Source organism: Cyprinus carpio, chromosome A2 (genome assembly GCF_018340385.1).
Source record: "Cyprinus carpio isolate SPL01 chromosome A2, ASM1834038v1, whole genome shotgun sequence".
In the NCBI taxonomy this organism is placed as follows: domain Eukaryota; kingdom Metazoa; phylum Chordata; class Actinopteri; order Cypriniformes; family Cyprinidae; genus Cyprinus; species Cyprinus carpio.
This window is the reverse complement of record NC_056573.1, coordinates 18,161,661-18,178,007: the sequence shown is the minus strand read 5'-3', so window position 1 is coordinate 18,178,007 and position 16,347 is coordinate 18,161,661. Positions and strand designations below refer to the sequence as shown.

At 32.9% G+C, this 16,347-nt stretch overlaps 3 gene segments (V, D, J or C); all 3 read left to right on the top strand.

Annotated features, from left to right (window-relative positions):
• The first annotated feature begins 2,583 nt into the window (after positions 1 to 2,583).
• On the top strand, positions 2,584 to 3,150 carry LOC122146996. The segment is given in 2 exon segments: positions 2,584 to 2,689; positions 2,803 to 3,150. Coding segments are annotated over 2 exon segments (363 nt in total).
• A 1,488-nt stretch (positions 3,151 to 4,638) lies between these two features.
• On the top strand, positions 4,639 to 5,553 carry LOC122146994. The segment is given in 2 exon segments: positions 4,639 to 4,790; positions 4,897 to 5,553. Coding segments are annotated over 2 exon segments (351 nt in total).
• Positions 5,554 to 14,792: 9,239 nt separating this feature from the next.
• On the top strand, positions 14,793 to 15,880 carry LOC109100276. The segment is given in 2 exon segments: positions 14,793 to 15,105; positions 15,357 to 15,880. Coding segments are annotated over 2 exon segments (354 nt in total).
• The last annotated feature ends 467 nt before the right edge of the window (positions 15,881 to 16,347 follow it).

The window sequence follows — 16,347 nt, the reverse complement described above, 5'->3', positions numbered from 1 at the left end:
TTTTTGATAATTATTAAAATAAACTGTAAATCATATGTAAAATATTGCTACTTTTCATTACACTTTTCATTAAAGTGCACTTTAGAGGATGAATTTAACAATAACCCTATAATAACTAAATACTAGAATTATAAATGAATAATTTGCTAGTTTCATTTGTAAATGAAAACACTAATTAATTAACAAAGAACGTTAATTAGGTAAGCAATACACGAATTAAAAGGGGAAATAAGCATAACAATAAATATAAAAATATAGTCCTATTTAATATATTATTATCAATTATTATATACGGTTAGCCTATATGAATAAATGAATGATGCATTTATATAGGGTTTTATGATGTATTGTTGTACACCCAATTCGCTGTACGATCATGTGGGGGGTCTCTCCTCAACCACCAGCAGTGGTGCAGCATCCACTTGGATATATTATATATATATAATGATAAAAATAATAAAGCCTTATATGCACATATATTACATAAAAAGACACGATCAACGGACTGTGGGATGGATAAAAATATTTGATCAATCTCTGATAATCTCAGGTTGCTATGGTCACACGCGGGTTTGTTTATGCATTAAACTCGTGGCAAAATTAAACCAAAAAGATTCGAGCTTCATTTTTTTTTTATCTTACAATGACAGTCATTTATTAATTTATGCCAGGAGTTATGTAAATGAAAAACGAAGTCGAGATCGATATAAAACTTGAGTCGTAGACCTCTTTAATGATGTACGTTATAGTTTATGAAGTGAATTGCATAATTTTACATTAAAACTAGGTGTCAACTATAATGCACACCATTCATATTTTTCATAATTATTCAAATAAACTGTAAATCATATGTAAAATATTGCTACTTTTCATTACCGAATGCACTTAAATACAAATTTAAAACTCAATAGCATTTGAACAGAATGACTCACTTTCATAAAACATACTGTAAAGTGTTCATCTTCATGTCAACTATAATGCACACCGTTCATATTTTTCATAATTATTCAAATAAACTGTAAATCATATGTAAAATATTGCTATTTTTCATTTGAGCTTTTGAGCTTTAAATTAGTGTTTACGTCCATTTGGTAATGAAAAGTAGCAATATTTTACATATGATTTACAGTTTATTTTTAATAATTATCAAAAAATATAAAAGGTGTGCATTATAGTTGACACCTGGATGAACAGTTAACAGTTGTTTTCATGACTGTTAGTCATTCTCCTTGCATGCTATTGACGTTAGAGGAGTGTATAGTAGTTTCGCATGTAACTTTAGAGACGGTCCCTAGATTTGCGAATATCGAACGTCCAACGTCAAGCCAACTTTATGCCAGTAAAAGAGTGCACATCGAGAGAAATAAACAACAGATGTGCATGGTAACAACTTCTTTAACTTGAGCAAACGCTGCTAATACACATATATACATTTGTTAATAAAACGAAACCATGCATGTTTTAATGCTAGTGAATAAAAGGAAGCGATCCACTCGCATGCATCTGCTCATCATGACAGTACCTGGATCAGTGAGCTGCGTCTCGGGCCGATGACGTCACTTCCAGGGAGGCATGTTGTACACGCCCCTGCCCCTTTGACTCCACCCCCACGTCAAAACAGCGTCACAAAGCGAGATGCGCAGAAAAATTAAGCGCACAGGAAAAACTGCAGCGCAAGCTCAAACTAGACTGACACGCAAAATAAAATCAGTGTTGCAAATAAAAATTGTAGATATGACCATGGGAAAATATGTATTGCAAAATCATTGCTTTCGCGCTGTATCATTTATGTTTTTGCAATTCTTTATTTTTCTTTGCAAAAAGCAAAATTATTTTCCTCAATACTTAAATTTTTGTTTGCAAAACTTTATTTTCCTTTGCAAAACTTTATTTTTTTGCGTATATATGTGATATTATATTGACTCCATAGTTGCCCTCCTATTGGTCTGAATTGCTTCTATTTGCTCTTCTCATTGGTAAGTCGGTTTGGATGAAAGCGTCTGCTAAATGATTAAATGTAAATGTAAATTAAAATATCCCAGTTGTTATTTCTTCCCTCAAGAATAACATCAAAATTAAATGAAACAATTGAGTTATATGTTAATATGAATTATATGATTATAATTTCGTTAACACAAACAGTATAATTTAATTGTTTTTGCAAAACAAATGGAATATGTAATGCATGTTTAATATCTGATTGTATTACATTCAGCCCCAAGTGCTGATTCTGCTTGGAAATTTATTATTCAATTATATAGCTTTAATATATGAAATCACGTGAACTATTTGTCAAAATGCTGTGAGTTACCAAATAAATAAATTCATAAATACATGTTTGCACAGTGTAAGTTTTGTTTTTTGTGGTGGTGGGATTTTTTTATTTTTTTTGTTTGTTTTTTGTTTAGTTTTTTTGTTTGCACAGTGTAAGTAAAACTGAGAAATGGCATTTGAACCATTTGCAATACACAAAAGAAACCAGGAGAGGGTGATATTTGCTTTATATTTGCATTGTTTAACTGTGTTTATCTGACAGTGCACTGAGCTCCTCCTCATGATCACTAACAACACCAAGGTTTTGAATAACAGACTCATGCTTTCAGGACTGAATCATACTGCTTGGATATACTATTCTCTCGAACAATGAAACTATGGTTGGAATTGTTGGTTTTTGCATTAGTTATTGCTGGTATGTGAAGTTAATTTATTTGCATTTATTTATGTATTTAATAAATATTTATTTTAAATTTGCGCATATTTATTTATAGTATCATTTGTAACATGATCATAATATATTTGCAGAATGTAGACCAGAGGATACAGTTGTTCAGCCAGATAAACATGTAACTGCAACAACACCAGAACTCTTCTGGTACATCCAGAGAGCAAATGACATTCCTAAATACATGCTGAGGAAAAACAAATATGGAGGAGATCAGGGCACTGAGTTCCAGGAGAGATTTCACTCTGAAGTATCATCAGATTCAGTTCCTCTGTTAATCAAGAATCTGCGTGTGTCTGACTCTGCTGTGTACTACTGTGCTCTGCAGCCCACTGTGACTGAAACCAACTCAGCTCTTACACAAAAACTTTCATCAGTGCTGATCACTATTGTGTGATAGAATTATCCATTTATTTCTTCATTTATTGTCACACTTGTATACTGTATATACAAAATCTTAATTTTATTATTATATAAATATTTTCAATTCACCAATATAATTAATGTTAAAATAGAATAAACGTTCAATGACAGTCAAGATCAAGGAGGATAGTCTGTGTTGGCAGAAAAGGGGGCAGGTCTTGACATGACAATCCACACCCACATTATTAATGTAAAGCACATCTGTTCTTCAGTGGATTCGTTAACCATATGATTTATGTACTCTATTTAAAATAATTATGGTAGACTATAATTTATCATTCAAAACAACACTGAAGGATCGTCCACTTTTAAATACAGTTCAGATCTGAAAAATAAAAATGGAGAGATATTTATTGATCCTCATAATCATATCAGGTAAAGCACACTTTTAGAAGTTTTTAAACAGTATTTCAACATGCAGTGCATTCAGTCATTTGAGAGAAAATTTTACATCAGTTACATTCCTGTGATTCTTAACATCTCCTTTTTAGTTTCATTGAAAGGACAGTGATTGTGAAGTGTCTTACAGTATATTACTTCCTGGTGTGTTTTCTGACAGCATTGGACCAAATGAAGAGGATAAGAGTATAACCAGGAAAAACAGAGAGTCTGTGACACTGAGATGCTCATATGATACAAGCAGCAATGAAATTTTCCTTTATAGACAGTATACTAACCGAGAACCTGAGTATTTACTGTATGAAGGAGCTCGATCATACAGCGGAGCTCAGGATATACAAGGTATAGGTTTCAGTCGATTACATCCCAAACCTCCACTGAACTCACTATTAAAAATTTAACTCTATCAGATTCAGCTCTCTATTACTGTGCTCTGAGAGTTGGACCCCAGTGATACAAAATACTTTAGAAGGTTTTCAAAAACTCACACACGCAATTCTTGCTTTAAAAGTCAGTAATCAAATGTTTATAATACCACATGTACCACTGAGATTGTAAATAACAGAATGTGGTAACACCTGCTGAACAATTTAGGAGAGCGTGAAAAAAAGAGTAGAGAATGGTATATATGATAATGAACTAGAACAAATTGCTGTTTTACAACAAGATAAATGTGAAATTTCATAAAAAATCAGAAACCAGAACTATGTTATCTGACTTCTCATGTGAACTAAAATATTTAAAAAGAAAGGAGAATTAAACTAGAATTAATATGAATGAATTAATATGAATTGCAAGAAAAATGATGGTTTAATGATGGTGTAAGAACTGTTTGCCTTAAGCATGGATAATTCTAAAATGCAGAGTGAGAAAAGATTGCCTAAAAAGAGTCACATTTTTATAAGTATTGATATGATTACATTTAAAGTAGTTTACATCAGTTAAATCAATTTGAACTTATCCGCTGTATAATTACAATTTGAAATAAAAAGGGATAGAGAATTGGTTGTGATGTCACCACACCCACACCATTCATAACAGCAGAGCACCTCCCCAATGCAGTCATTTATCTGTGCATCCATTTCAGTCATTTATTTCATTTATCAAAAGTCTGCTTATGGATGAATCTCAAAAATGATAAATACGAACACCTCCTAAAGCTGTGATCAAAACCAATTAAAAACATATTTAAACTGAGGTATTAACATGGATATATGTCTGCTACAGATTCTAATAACAATTTCAGGTGAATATATTTTACGCTTTTAAAATCAAATGGTGTTTTTGACATGATGATTTGGTTTATGGAAAGGGCTGATGGTTTAATGTGCAGTTGCTATGTTTTATTGCAGGTGTGTTTGCTGACAGCATTGGACCAAATAAGGATACTAATATGATCAAGAGAGAAGGAGAGTCTGTGACACTGAGCTGCACATATGACACAAGCAGCAATTATATTTATCTTTACTGGTACAGACAGTATCCCAACACAGAACCTCAGTATTTACTGTGGAAAGGTGCTCGATCATACGGAGGAGAGCATAAAACAGATCAACGATTTCAGCCAGCTACATCCCAAACATCCACTGAACTCACTATTGACAGTGTAACTCTGTCAGATTCAGCTCTCTATTATTGTGCTCTAACAGTAGGGGCCCAGTGATACAAAAGGCCTGAGAAGCTTTACAAAAACTCACACACTGTTCTTGCTTTGAACTACAGCAAACAAAAGTGTATCAAAACACAGAAATGTCAGTATTCAAATGTTTTTCAAACCACATGTATATCTTTTGTAAACAACTGAGACTCTAAACAGAATGTGGTAACACCTGTTGAACAGTTCTGAAGTATGTGAGAGTGGAGAGGATAGGATATGACATCAAACTAGAAAAACTTCTGAACACACTTGCTGTATGCAATTCAGTTTATGTAATTTGCATAAAGTTACTCCTTAGCATGGTTCCATACAGTGGCAATCAAAGCTAAATTATATTCTCAACTGTATGAAAAACTCACAAAAATGCCAATTCATCTCAAGTGCTCTAAATATTTTAAACCTGGTATTATTGCAAAACCACCTTTTTTATTTGCCTTTTTTTGACTACAGTTGTTGTATAGAAATTATGCGCATTCTTGATCCTTAGACTTAGAATTTAAGTCCAAGTATAATGATAAACTAATAATGATAAAGACCACTCTAATGATAAAGTTCCACTTTTAGGATGAATTTATAATGGTTCAAGTCCGTGAATGATTTTAGGGAGTACATATTGTGCGCATGCAGAACATTTCAGGTTTGAGACCACTTCCATTTTTTATGGACAAAAAACTTTTTTTTTTTTTCTTTTTTTTTAAATACCCCTTACTTTAGAATTGATCATATCTGGTGAGGGACCAGATAGGAAGACATTTTCACAGAAGTTGTAAAAATCTTGAGATTTTGCTGAAATCTGCTAAGATTCTACAGAGCTAGAAAAGGATGACACAGTTGATCAGCCACTTAAACATGTTAGTGATTTTGAGGGAGAATCAGTAACATTGGACTGTAAATATACTACAGTCTCACCATCACAAGAGCTTTTCTGGTACATACAGAGAACAGACACTTCTAACAACACTTATAAACTTGTGTTACTAAGGAATTCATATGGAGGAGGAATTAATTGAACAGAGTTCCAGGAGAGATTTTACTCTGAGATGCGTGTGTCTGACTCTGCTCTGTACTATTGTGCTTTGAGGCCCACAGTGTTAACAGGATGCCTCTCTCTCAAACAAAATCAAAAGAAACTTATATAGAGGAGAGTGAAACCTAGTGAAAATATACATTTAGACAGATTTGTGAACAATATTTGAGAGAAATAGGCCTTTTGTGTACATAGAAAAAGTCTGAGATCTTTGAGTTCAGCTCATGAAAAATGAGGGCAAAAACAAAAGTGTTGCGTTTATAATTTTGTTCAGTGTAGTTTGATTTGTGATATTAATGACAGAACTGACAGAAATGGTATCATCTGAATCAGCAGATTCTCGTTTAATTTGAAATATATACTGTAATACTTACACAAGCTTTACACATACTTAAACACATTTTCAGTTAAGCTATTACAATAATAAGTCCACGTTTTATATATTGTATAAAATTCATGCCCAAACTGTAACATGTCTATGTTTGTAAGCAGTTTATCAGACCTGCCAATGGCCGGTGACTTAAGGAAATTTACCGGCCAAAAATATTTATTTACCAGCTACGGAAATAAATAAATAAATAAAACAGGCAGTTATGACACGAAAATTTTAGATAATAGCAAGATATAAAAAAAATAATCAAAATCCTTGATTCTAGTTTGATATCTGCTAAAACTACTAGCTTAACCAATATAAACTTATTAGGCTATATTTTTAAAGACTAGTAAATAGTCAGTTGTAGAATAAGAGCAAATTAAGTTACAAGCAATAGCACAAAATAGCCTACAATTCAACAAAAATACGATTGAAATTTAATAAATTATGCTAATCAAATAACACTATAGTCTTTATATAATTTTTAAAGTTCAAAAGCAGTGAGTGATTGTTTTTTTCGTTGTCCTATCTTCTTTGATCAACATTAAAAATGCAGACAACAGTAGGATTATTGGAATTCTGTGTCTATCACTTTAACACCATGTCTACACCGCAGCAGCTTGAAGTTGTCAACACTGGATACAACAAAGCGGCCGTTGCTTGGACTATTTCAGAAATAGAACGGGGAATCCACTTACTTTCAGGGATTTGTCGTGTCATCCTGTGTAGACAATATCAGTCATTGCGTTGCGCGTGGTTTTTGTCTGGTTTCTTTCTCAACTGTTCATGTTCACTTAAGAACCAACTACTTTAGTAGGATACTCAGAAGATTGTAGTAAGATGCAAAATGCCTGAGAGGCTTTACAAAATCTCACACACAAAAATGAACGACAACAGTAATCAAATGACTCTAAACCGCATTTATCCCTTTTATAACCCACCCAGAATATATACACCACAATATTAACCACACATTTGGCCACATAATTGCAACTTAATATGTTCTTACCTTTGTAAAACACTGTAAAAACAACAAATGAAAATGTAAAATGGCAAAATCGCATTGTGTACTTCTTAAGACTTTAATTCATATTCAGCAGTGACTGCACTGAACCCTCAAACAGAGCAAAACAAAACAAAAACCAAAACATCATTGCACCACAGACATAAAAAATAAAATAAAATGCTGCTATTGCAAAGTTTTGATTACATTTAGTTATAAAACTCTGAATTTAATGATTAAGAATGTTAATATGAATTAAACTGATATATATTAATCATTGTTATATTTACATTATGAAATAAAATAGGATTGAGGATTGGTTGTGATGTCACTGGCCACACCTACAATATTCATACACAACAGAGCTCCTCCCCACTGCAGTCATTTATCTGTACATCCATTTTTATCATTTATCACATTTAGTTTATAAGCACATATAAAAACCTCCAAAAAGCATACATAGCCAACCTGAAAACTATTATCAAAATCAGTCTAAACTGAGGTGTTAACATGGAGAGATGTCTATTAGTGATTGTCATAACAGTTTCAGGTAAATATAATTTGCTCTTTTAGCATTATATGGTAATTTAACAATAATATCTTGCTGATGGTGTAACAATGTCTCAAATTATATTACAGGTGCATTTGCTGACACCATTAATCCAGTTAACAAGGATATGATCAGAAGAGAAGGAGAGTCTGTGACACTAAGCTGCTCATATGATGCAAGCAGCAATTTTGTTTATCTTTACTGGTACAGACAGTATCCAAACCGAGAACCAGAATATTTACTGTATGAAGGTGCCCGATCAAATAGTGGAGAAGAGGACACACCAGATGACCATCGGTTTCAGTCGACTGCATCTGAATCATCCACTGATCTCACTATTACTGATGTAACGCTATCAGATTCAGCTCTTTATTATTGTGCTCTAAGAGTAACAGTAAGCCCAGTGATACAAAATGTCTGAGAAGCTTTACAAAAACTCTCACACACTGTTATTACTTTGAACTACAGAAATCAAATGAGTATCAAACCACAGAAATATATTTTGTAAACCACAGGAACTATAAATGAAAGGCTATGGTAACACCTGTAGAACAGTAGATAATGGTTCATGAACTGAGCTGAGAGAAGAAAAATTAACTAACAAACTGAATAAAATGTTAATGACAATAAACTGTAATTGAGGAAGATTAAATAATTGGTCATTAATTAGCAGCTAGAGCAAAGAATTTAAACATGCCAATTATTATTTTTCCCTTTAAGAATAACATATCAAAGTAATGAAATAGTGTTATATGCTGATATTAATTATATATTTTTATAATTTCATCAACATAAACAGTATTATGTAATAATACATTCATAAACAGAAATGTTTGCACAGTGTAAGTAAATGTGAGAAATGGCATTTGAACCTTTTGCAATACACAAAAGAAACCAGGAGAGGGTGATATTCGCTTTATATTTACATTGTTAACTATGTTCATCTGACAGTGCACCGAGCTCAGAGCATCATCCTCATTATCACTAACAACACCAAGGCTTTGAATAACAGACTCACGCTTTCAGGACTGAATCATACTGCTTGGATATACTATTCTCTCAAACAATATAACTATGGTTGGAAATGTTGGTTTTTGCATTGGTTATTGCTGGTGTGTAAATTTAATTTTAAAGTATGTAAAATTGATTTATAGTACCATTTGTAACATCATATATTTTCAGAATATAGACCAGAGGATACAGTTGATCAGCCAGATAAACATGTAACAGAACCTGAAGGAGGATCAGTCGCATTACAATGCAAATATACTGCAACTACAACAACACCAGAACTCTTCTGGTACATCCAGAGAGCACATTACATTCCTAAATACATGCTGAGGAAAAACAAATACGGAGGAGATCAGGGCACTGAGTTCCAGGAGAGATTTCACTCTGAAGTATCATTAGATTCAGTTGCACTGACAATCCAGAATCTGCGTGTGTCTGACTCTGCTGTGTACTACTGTGCTCTGCAGCCCACTGGGACTGAAACCAACTCAGCTCTTACACACACATTATAATGTTAAATCAGTGCTGACCCCCTTTCTGTGATACAATCAGCCATTTTCCTTCATTCATTGCCACACATGTATATATACAAAATCTTAATGTTATTATTATATCAATATTTTCAATTCACCAATATAATTCATGTTAAAATAGAATAAATGTTCAATGACAGTCAAGATCAAAAACAAAGCTTGCTCTATGTTGCAGAAAAGGGGGCAGGTCTTGATATGACAATCCACACCCACATTATTAATACAAAGTACATCAGTTCTTCAGTGCATTCATTAACCTATGATATATGTACTCTATTAAAAATAATTAAGGTAGACTATAATTTATCATTCAAAACAACATAGAAGGATCATCCACTTTTAAAAACAGTTCAGATCTGAAAAATCAAAATGGAGCGATATTTATTGATCCTCATAATCACATCAGGTAAAGCACACTTTTAGCAGTTCTTAAACAGTAGTTCAACATGTTAAGCAGTGCATTCAATGAGTAGGGAGAAGATTTTACATTTGTATATTTGTATATTGTGTATTTATTATTATTATTATTATTAATAAATACACAGAATTATTATTATTATTATTATTTGTATATTTAATGTCTTGCATTACCTTAACAGCAAAATTTTATAATTTCAAGTAAAAAAAAAAACATTATCTAAATTCTTATGTGAACTACAGAGAATCATTACATAGAAGTTGTGTCAAATGAATAAATAAGAATTGTAAAGAAAAGCACAATTATGGTTTAGCCTCATGTACTGTAGATTATTCTAAGATCCACAATGCGAGACTGGAAAAAAGCGTCATTGAGGTTGATAAGTATTGCCTTAATTTAGTTCAAATCATTTTACTTGATATGCATTCTTCCCTGTTATATTTACATTATGAAAAGAAGAGATGGGATTGGTTATGATGTCAGTGACCACACCCACACTATTCATAAACAGCATAGCACCTCCTCACTGCAGTTGTTCATTTATGCATCCATTTCAATAATTTATTTCATTTATCAAACGTTTACAAGTTTGCATGTATGAACCTCAGAAACGACAAGCTGTGATCAAAACCAATTTAAACTTTTAAACTGAGGTTTCATCATGGAGGTATGTCTGCTAGTGATTCTCATAATTCCAGGTGAATATAATTAACGCTTTAATCATTAAATATTGTTTTTGACAAGAATGGAATTTTGATTCATGGAAAGGTCTGATGGTTTAATGTGCAACTGCAATTACATTACAGGTGTGTTTGCTGACAGCATTAAACCAAATGACAAGGATACTAATATGATCAAGAGAGAAGGAGAGCCTGTGACACTGAGCTGCACATATGATACAAGCAGCAATTATGTTTATCTCTACTGGTACAGACAGTACCCTAATAGAGAACCTCATTATTTACTCTATAAAGGTGCTCGGTCATATAGCAGTGATAAGGATATACCAGACCGGTTTCAGTCGATTACATCCCAAACATCCACTGAAATCACTATTAAGAGTTTAACTCTGTCAGATTCAGCTCTCTATTACTGTGCTCTGAGAGTTGGAGCCCAGTGATACAAAATGCCTGAGAAGCTTTACAAAAACTCAAACACACAATTCTTGCTTTTAAAATCAGTAATCAAACATTTATAATACCACATGTACCACTGAGATTGTAAATAACAGAATGTGGTAACACCTGCTGAACAATCAAGGAGAGCATGAAAAGAAGGGGAGATATGATAATGAACTAGAACAAAATGTTGTTTTACAGCAAAATCAATTTGACATTTCATAGAAAAATGTGAAACTGTTACTTTTTTAAATGAAAACAGACAAAAATCTTAATCTATAAATTTACAAAACCAGAACTGTTATCTGACTTCTCGTGTGAACTAAAATATTCAATAAGAAAGGAGAATTAATCTGTGTCACATGCATTTAATATTAATTGCAAGAACAATGATGGTTTAATGATGGTGTAAGACAACTGTTTTCATTATGTACAGTAGATTATATGTACAGTGAGATAGATTGCATAAGATTGATAAATACAGTTGTTGTTGTTGTTGTTTTTACATTTAGGTTAAATTGATTAATCCTCTGTATAATTATACAATTTGAAATAAAAATGGATAGATTGGCTGTGATGTCACTAACCACACCCACAATATTCATAACAGCAGAGCACCTCCCTGCTGCAGTCATTTATCTGTGCATCCATTTCAATCATTTATTTCATTTATTGAAAGTTTATAAAAACCACCAAAACCTCCTTTAGCTGCATTTGAAACCAATTAAAACATTTTAACTGAGGTATTAACATGGAGATATGTCTACTACTGATTCAAATAACAATTTCAGGTGAATATGTTTTACACTTTAAAAATCAAATGGTGCTTTTGACATGATGATTTGGTTTATGGAAAGGGCTGATGGTTTAATGTGCAGTTGTTATGTTTTATTGCAGGTGTGTTTGCTGACAGCATTGGACCAAATAAGGATACTAATATGATCAAGAGAGAAGGAGAGTCTGTGACACTGAGCTGCACATATGAGACAAGCGGCATTTATGTTAGGCTTTACTGGTACAGACAGTATCCCAACACAGAACCTCAGTATTTACTGTGGAAAGGTGCTCGATCATACGGAGGAGAGCATAAAATAGATCAACGATTTCGGCCAACTACATCCCAAACATCTACTGAACTCACTATTGACAGTGTAACTCTGTCAGATTCAGCTCTCTATTACTGTGCTCTAAGAGTGGGAGCCCAGTGATACAAAATGCCTGAGAAGCTTTACAAAAACTCTCTCACACTGTTATTGCTTTGAACTACAGCAATCAAATGCATATGAAACCACAGAAAAGTCAGTATTCAAATGTTTATCACACCACCGTAAACCACTGAGACTGTAAATTACAGAATGTGGTAACACCTGAAGTACATGAGAGGGGAGAGGACAGAGAAGAACTCATAAAAACACTTGTAATTCAGTTTATGTCATGCGTTAAAGTTATTCCTCTGCATGTCTCCATAAAGTGTTGTAAACAATCAAAGCTGAATTATATTCTCAACTGTATGTTAAAGGCACAATATGTATGTTTATGTTAAGGAGAGTGGAACGATGGGAGATGTAATTTTCACCATCCAGAGATGTCCGAATCATGTTCACAGATGTAGTGAATTATTTTTTTTATTACCTGTACCTTCCAAAGTTATTCAAACAGTGAATAAATCATACAGAGAAAGTGAGCAAAGAACATTTGCATTGAACAGTATGATTGACTAGCACGTTTAAGCACTCTCAAAAAACTCCCCTTATAATCAATAAAGCTGTCTATGCACTGTTTAATAAATGAATCTCCTACTTACATCATATTTACATCTGCACTTTGTTGTTTGATTGACTAGCACGTTTAATCATAAACTCAACAGACTCGTGTGTGTGATTGGTTATAATGCGCAAACTCTGTAAAAACACAGAAAAACGAATCATGGTACAACATTGAGCCGATCTAAATTTGCAGTCAACACTTTTCATTTCGTTTTAATTTTATTCACGACAGCCGTAATAGATTTAGTTTATTTATTTTGCAGCTATTTTTTGTCATTTTTGTTGGTGTGTTTTAGTTTATAAAAGTGGAAACATAGTGTTGATTTTTTGTTAGTTGATAGTGAACAATGAATTATTTATTATTTGAATTTCTCTGTATTTTCTTTATAAATTCTTGGGAACTTTTGGGAAAACGTACATGCATGTAGACCACTGCATGAAATATATCACACTGTGGAAGTAGTTTTTGGATACTTTAATACGAAAATCTTACATATTGTGCCTTTAAACTTATGAAAACGGTCCATCTCAGATGGTTTAAATATTTTAAAGTTGGAATTATTTTGTTTAAATATTTTAAAGTTGGAATTATTGCAATACAATAGGTTATTTTTTTATTTTAGAAGTTAAAGTCCAAATATAATGGCAATGATCTCTCTTATTCACGACAAATTGTAAAAAATTTGGCTTTGAATCAAAAATGCCCACTGTAGTTAATAAATGAAAAAATGATGTGTTTGTTTTCATTGAAATATAGATGTGGTATGTTCATAGGCTGAAGAAAATCAAGACTACATCAGCACTGAGCTATTATATAATTAATCTCATTTTCAGTTCAAAATAAGTTCTATGTTAAAATTTAATCACTCTTAATCTTAATATCTGTGATGCACAAGCTTTACCAGAAAGATTTAACAGCTACACTGGAATAAAAGTACTAATTTTAACATGCAGCATTAAAAACTAAATTTTGAAGTAGAAGAACTGAAAAAGAACTTGCTTGTTTGTTTTACAACTTTGAAAAAATCATTTTACAGTGTAAAGTGAGATGTATGACCTCACCAAATAGCTCACCAACATTTGTAAAGGAATGCACTTCGTGTAGTATCACTACAAAATGCCACATTATGCAAAATAAATAACTGCACAATAATGTATAATAATGCTAATACATAATTGATATTTTTTCATTTATTTAAAGATACAAATTTATGTTTTTTTTTTCAAAATATAAGAAAGCTTACAAATCAATCATGAAAATAAATGACACTTCTGTAATTCTAAAAAGAACCAGGAGAGGGAGATATGCACTTAATACTGATATTGTTAAGAGTAAGTATCTGAAAGTGTTATGAGCTCCGCCCTTGCTTATAAACAGTAATAATTACTCTGAATCGCTCTTTTCTAAGTTACTCTGACTATTGATTTGTCTGTTCATTAGGCACTTCCTCTTGAAGAACAAACAATGAAATCATGGCTGTTGGAGACATTAATAATATTTGGATTGGTTATTCTTGGTATGTTTAGTATACTACTCTTTGTATGTTTGGTTTTATTTTTTACATGATAATGCTTTTTGTCACAGAATTATTCTTGTGTGTTATCAGGATGTCAGTCAGAAGACACAGTTGATCAGCCACTTCATGTTAGTGAATTTGAGGGAGAATCAGTAACATTGGACTGCAAATATACAACAACCTCACAGTCACAAGAACTTTTCTGGTACATACAGAGAACAGATGAATCTCCTAAACTTGTGTTACAAAGGAATTCATATGGAGGAGGAATTAATGGAACAGAGTTCCAGGAGAGATTTTACGCTGAGGTGAAACCATCAAAATCAGTTCCACTGATAATCCAGAGACTGCGTGTGTCTGACTCTGCTCTGTACTACTGTGCTTTGAGGCCCACAGTGTTAACAGGATGCCTCTCTCTCAAACAAAATCAAAAGAAACCTATACAGGGGAGAGAAAGAAGTACTTAGACCTGATGTCATTAGTCACGCCCACATTTGAATAAAACAAAACAGAACATCTCCAGAACAGCTCTCATCAAAAGCATAAACATGGAGAAACATCTACTTCTGATTGTCATAACAGTATCAGGTACAGTATAATACAAACATGTTCAAATTTTTAAGCTGTTTAAGTAAGAGTAAACAATACAGAGTAAATATCAAACTATGAAATTAATTGTAATTGTAATTGTAAAAACTTTATTTGTTCTATGAAATTAAACAGGTAAACAGGTGAAATGAAATCTATGAAAACTATGAAATTACATAGTTTTTGAAATACAACCTTTTAAATAGGCTGGTTTTCAGAAGTACTGTCGTGTGTCTAAAATGTATATTCAGGTGTATTTCCTGACAGCATTGGACCAAAAGACAAGGACGCTACAATAAGTACAGAAGGAGAGTCTGTGACAATGAGCTGCACATACAGTACAATCAGCAATGAAGTTTTGCTTTACTGGTACAGACAGCATCCCAAATCAGAACCCCAGTATTTACTGTGGAAAGGTGCTCGATCATGGAACAGTGAAGAGGATATACCAGACGGTCGCTTTCAGTCGACTACATCCCAATCATCCACTGAACTCACTATTAGGAGTGTAACTCTCTCAGATTCATCTCACTATTTCTGTGCTCTAAGAGCAGCAGCCCAGTGATACAAAATGCCTGAGAGGCTTTACAAAAACTCACACACAAAGTTGAACAATAGTAATCAAATGACTCCTAGCCACATTTATCTCTCATTTAACTCACAGAGAATGTATACACCACAATATGGTAACACCTGTTTATTTATTGGGAGTGAGAGAGGATCAAAGTAAATGATATGAGAAATAAAGGACATCTAAATAGAGATATTACAAACCCAAAATCTAATAAAAATGACAAAAACACTGAAATTAAAACGAAAACTGAAAACATAAAAATAAAAGCTAATAAACACAAAACACTAAAAAACACAGAATATAGAAGAGGTCTTGATGGTAATAAAAACAGAATATTGAAGAGCGTATTGATGGTGCTGTGAACTGCTTTATAGCAAACAGTTAAAATTGCTGTGCACTGCTTTATATGAACAAAAATTCCTAACAACAAACAGAGCATTGATTACAAAATCTATAAGCATAAAATATTCAAAATAGTCTTGATCTGAAGAACCAATGGTCCCCAAAAAACCCAAAATCACTGGACTTGATTACAGTCGCTCTCACATCTGTGGTCATGAATTCATTTGAAACACTGGTCCTGGCCAACCTAAAGGACATCACTGGACCCTTGCTGGATCCTCTTTAATTTGCGTACAGAGAAAACAGGTCTGTGGATGATGCAGGCA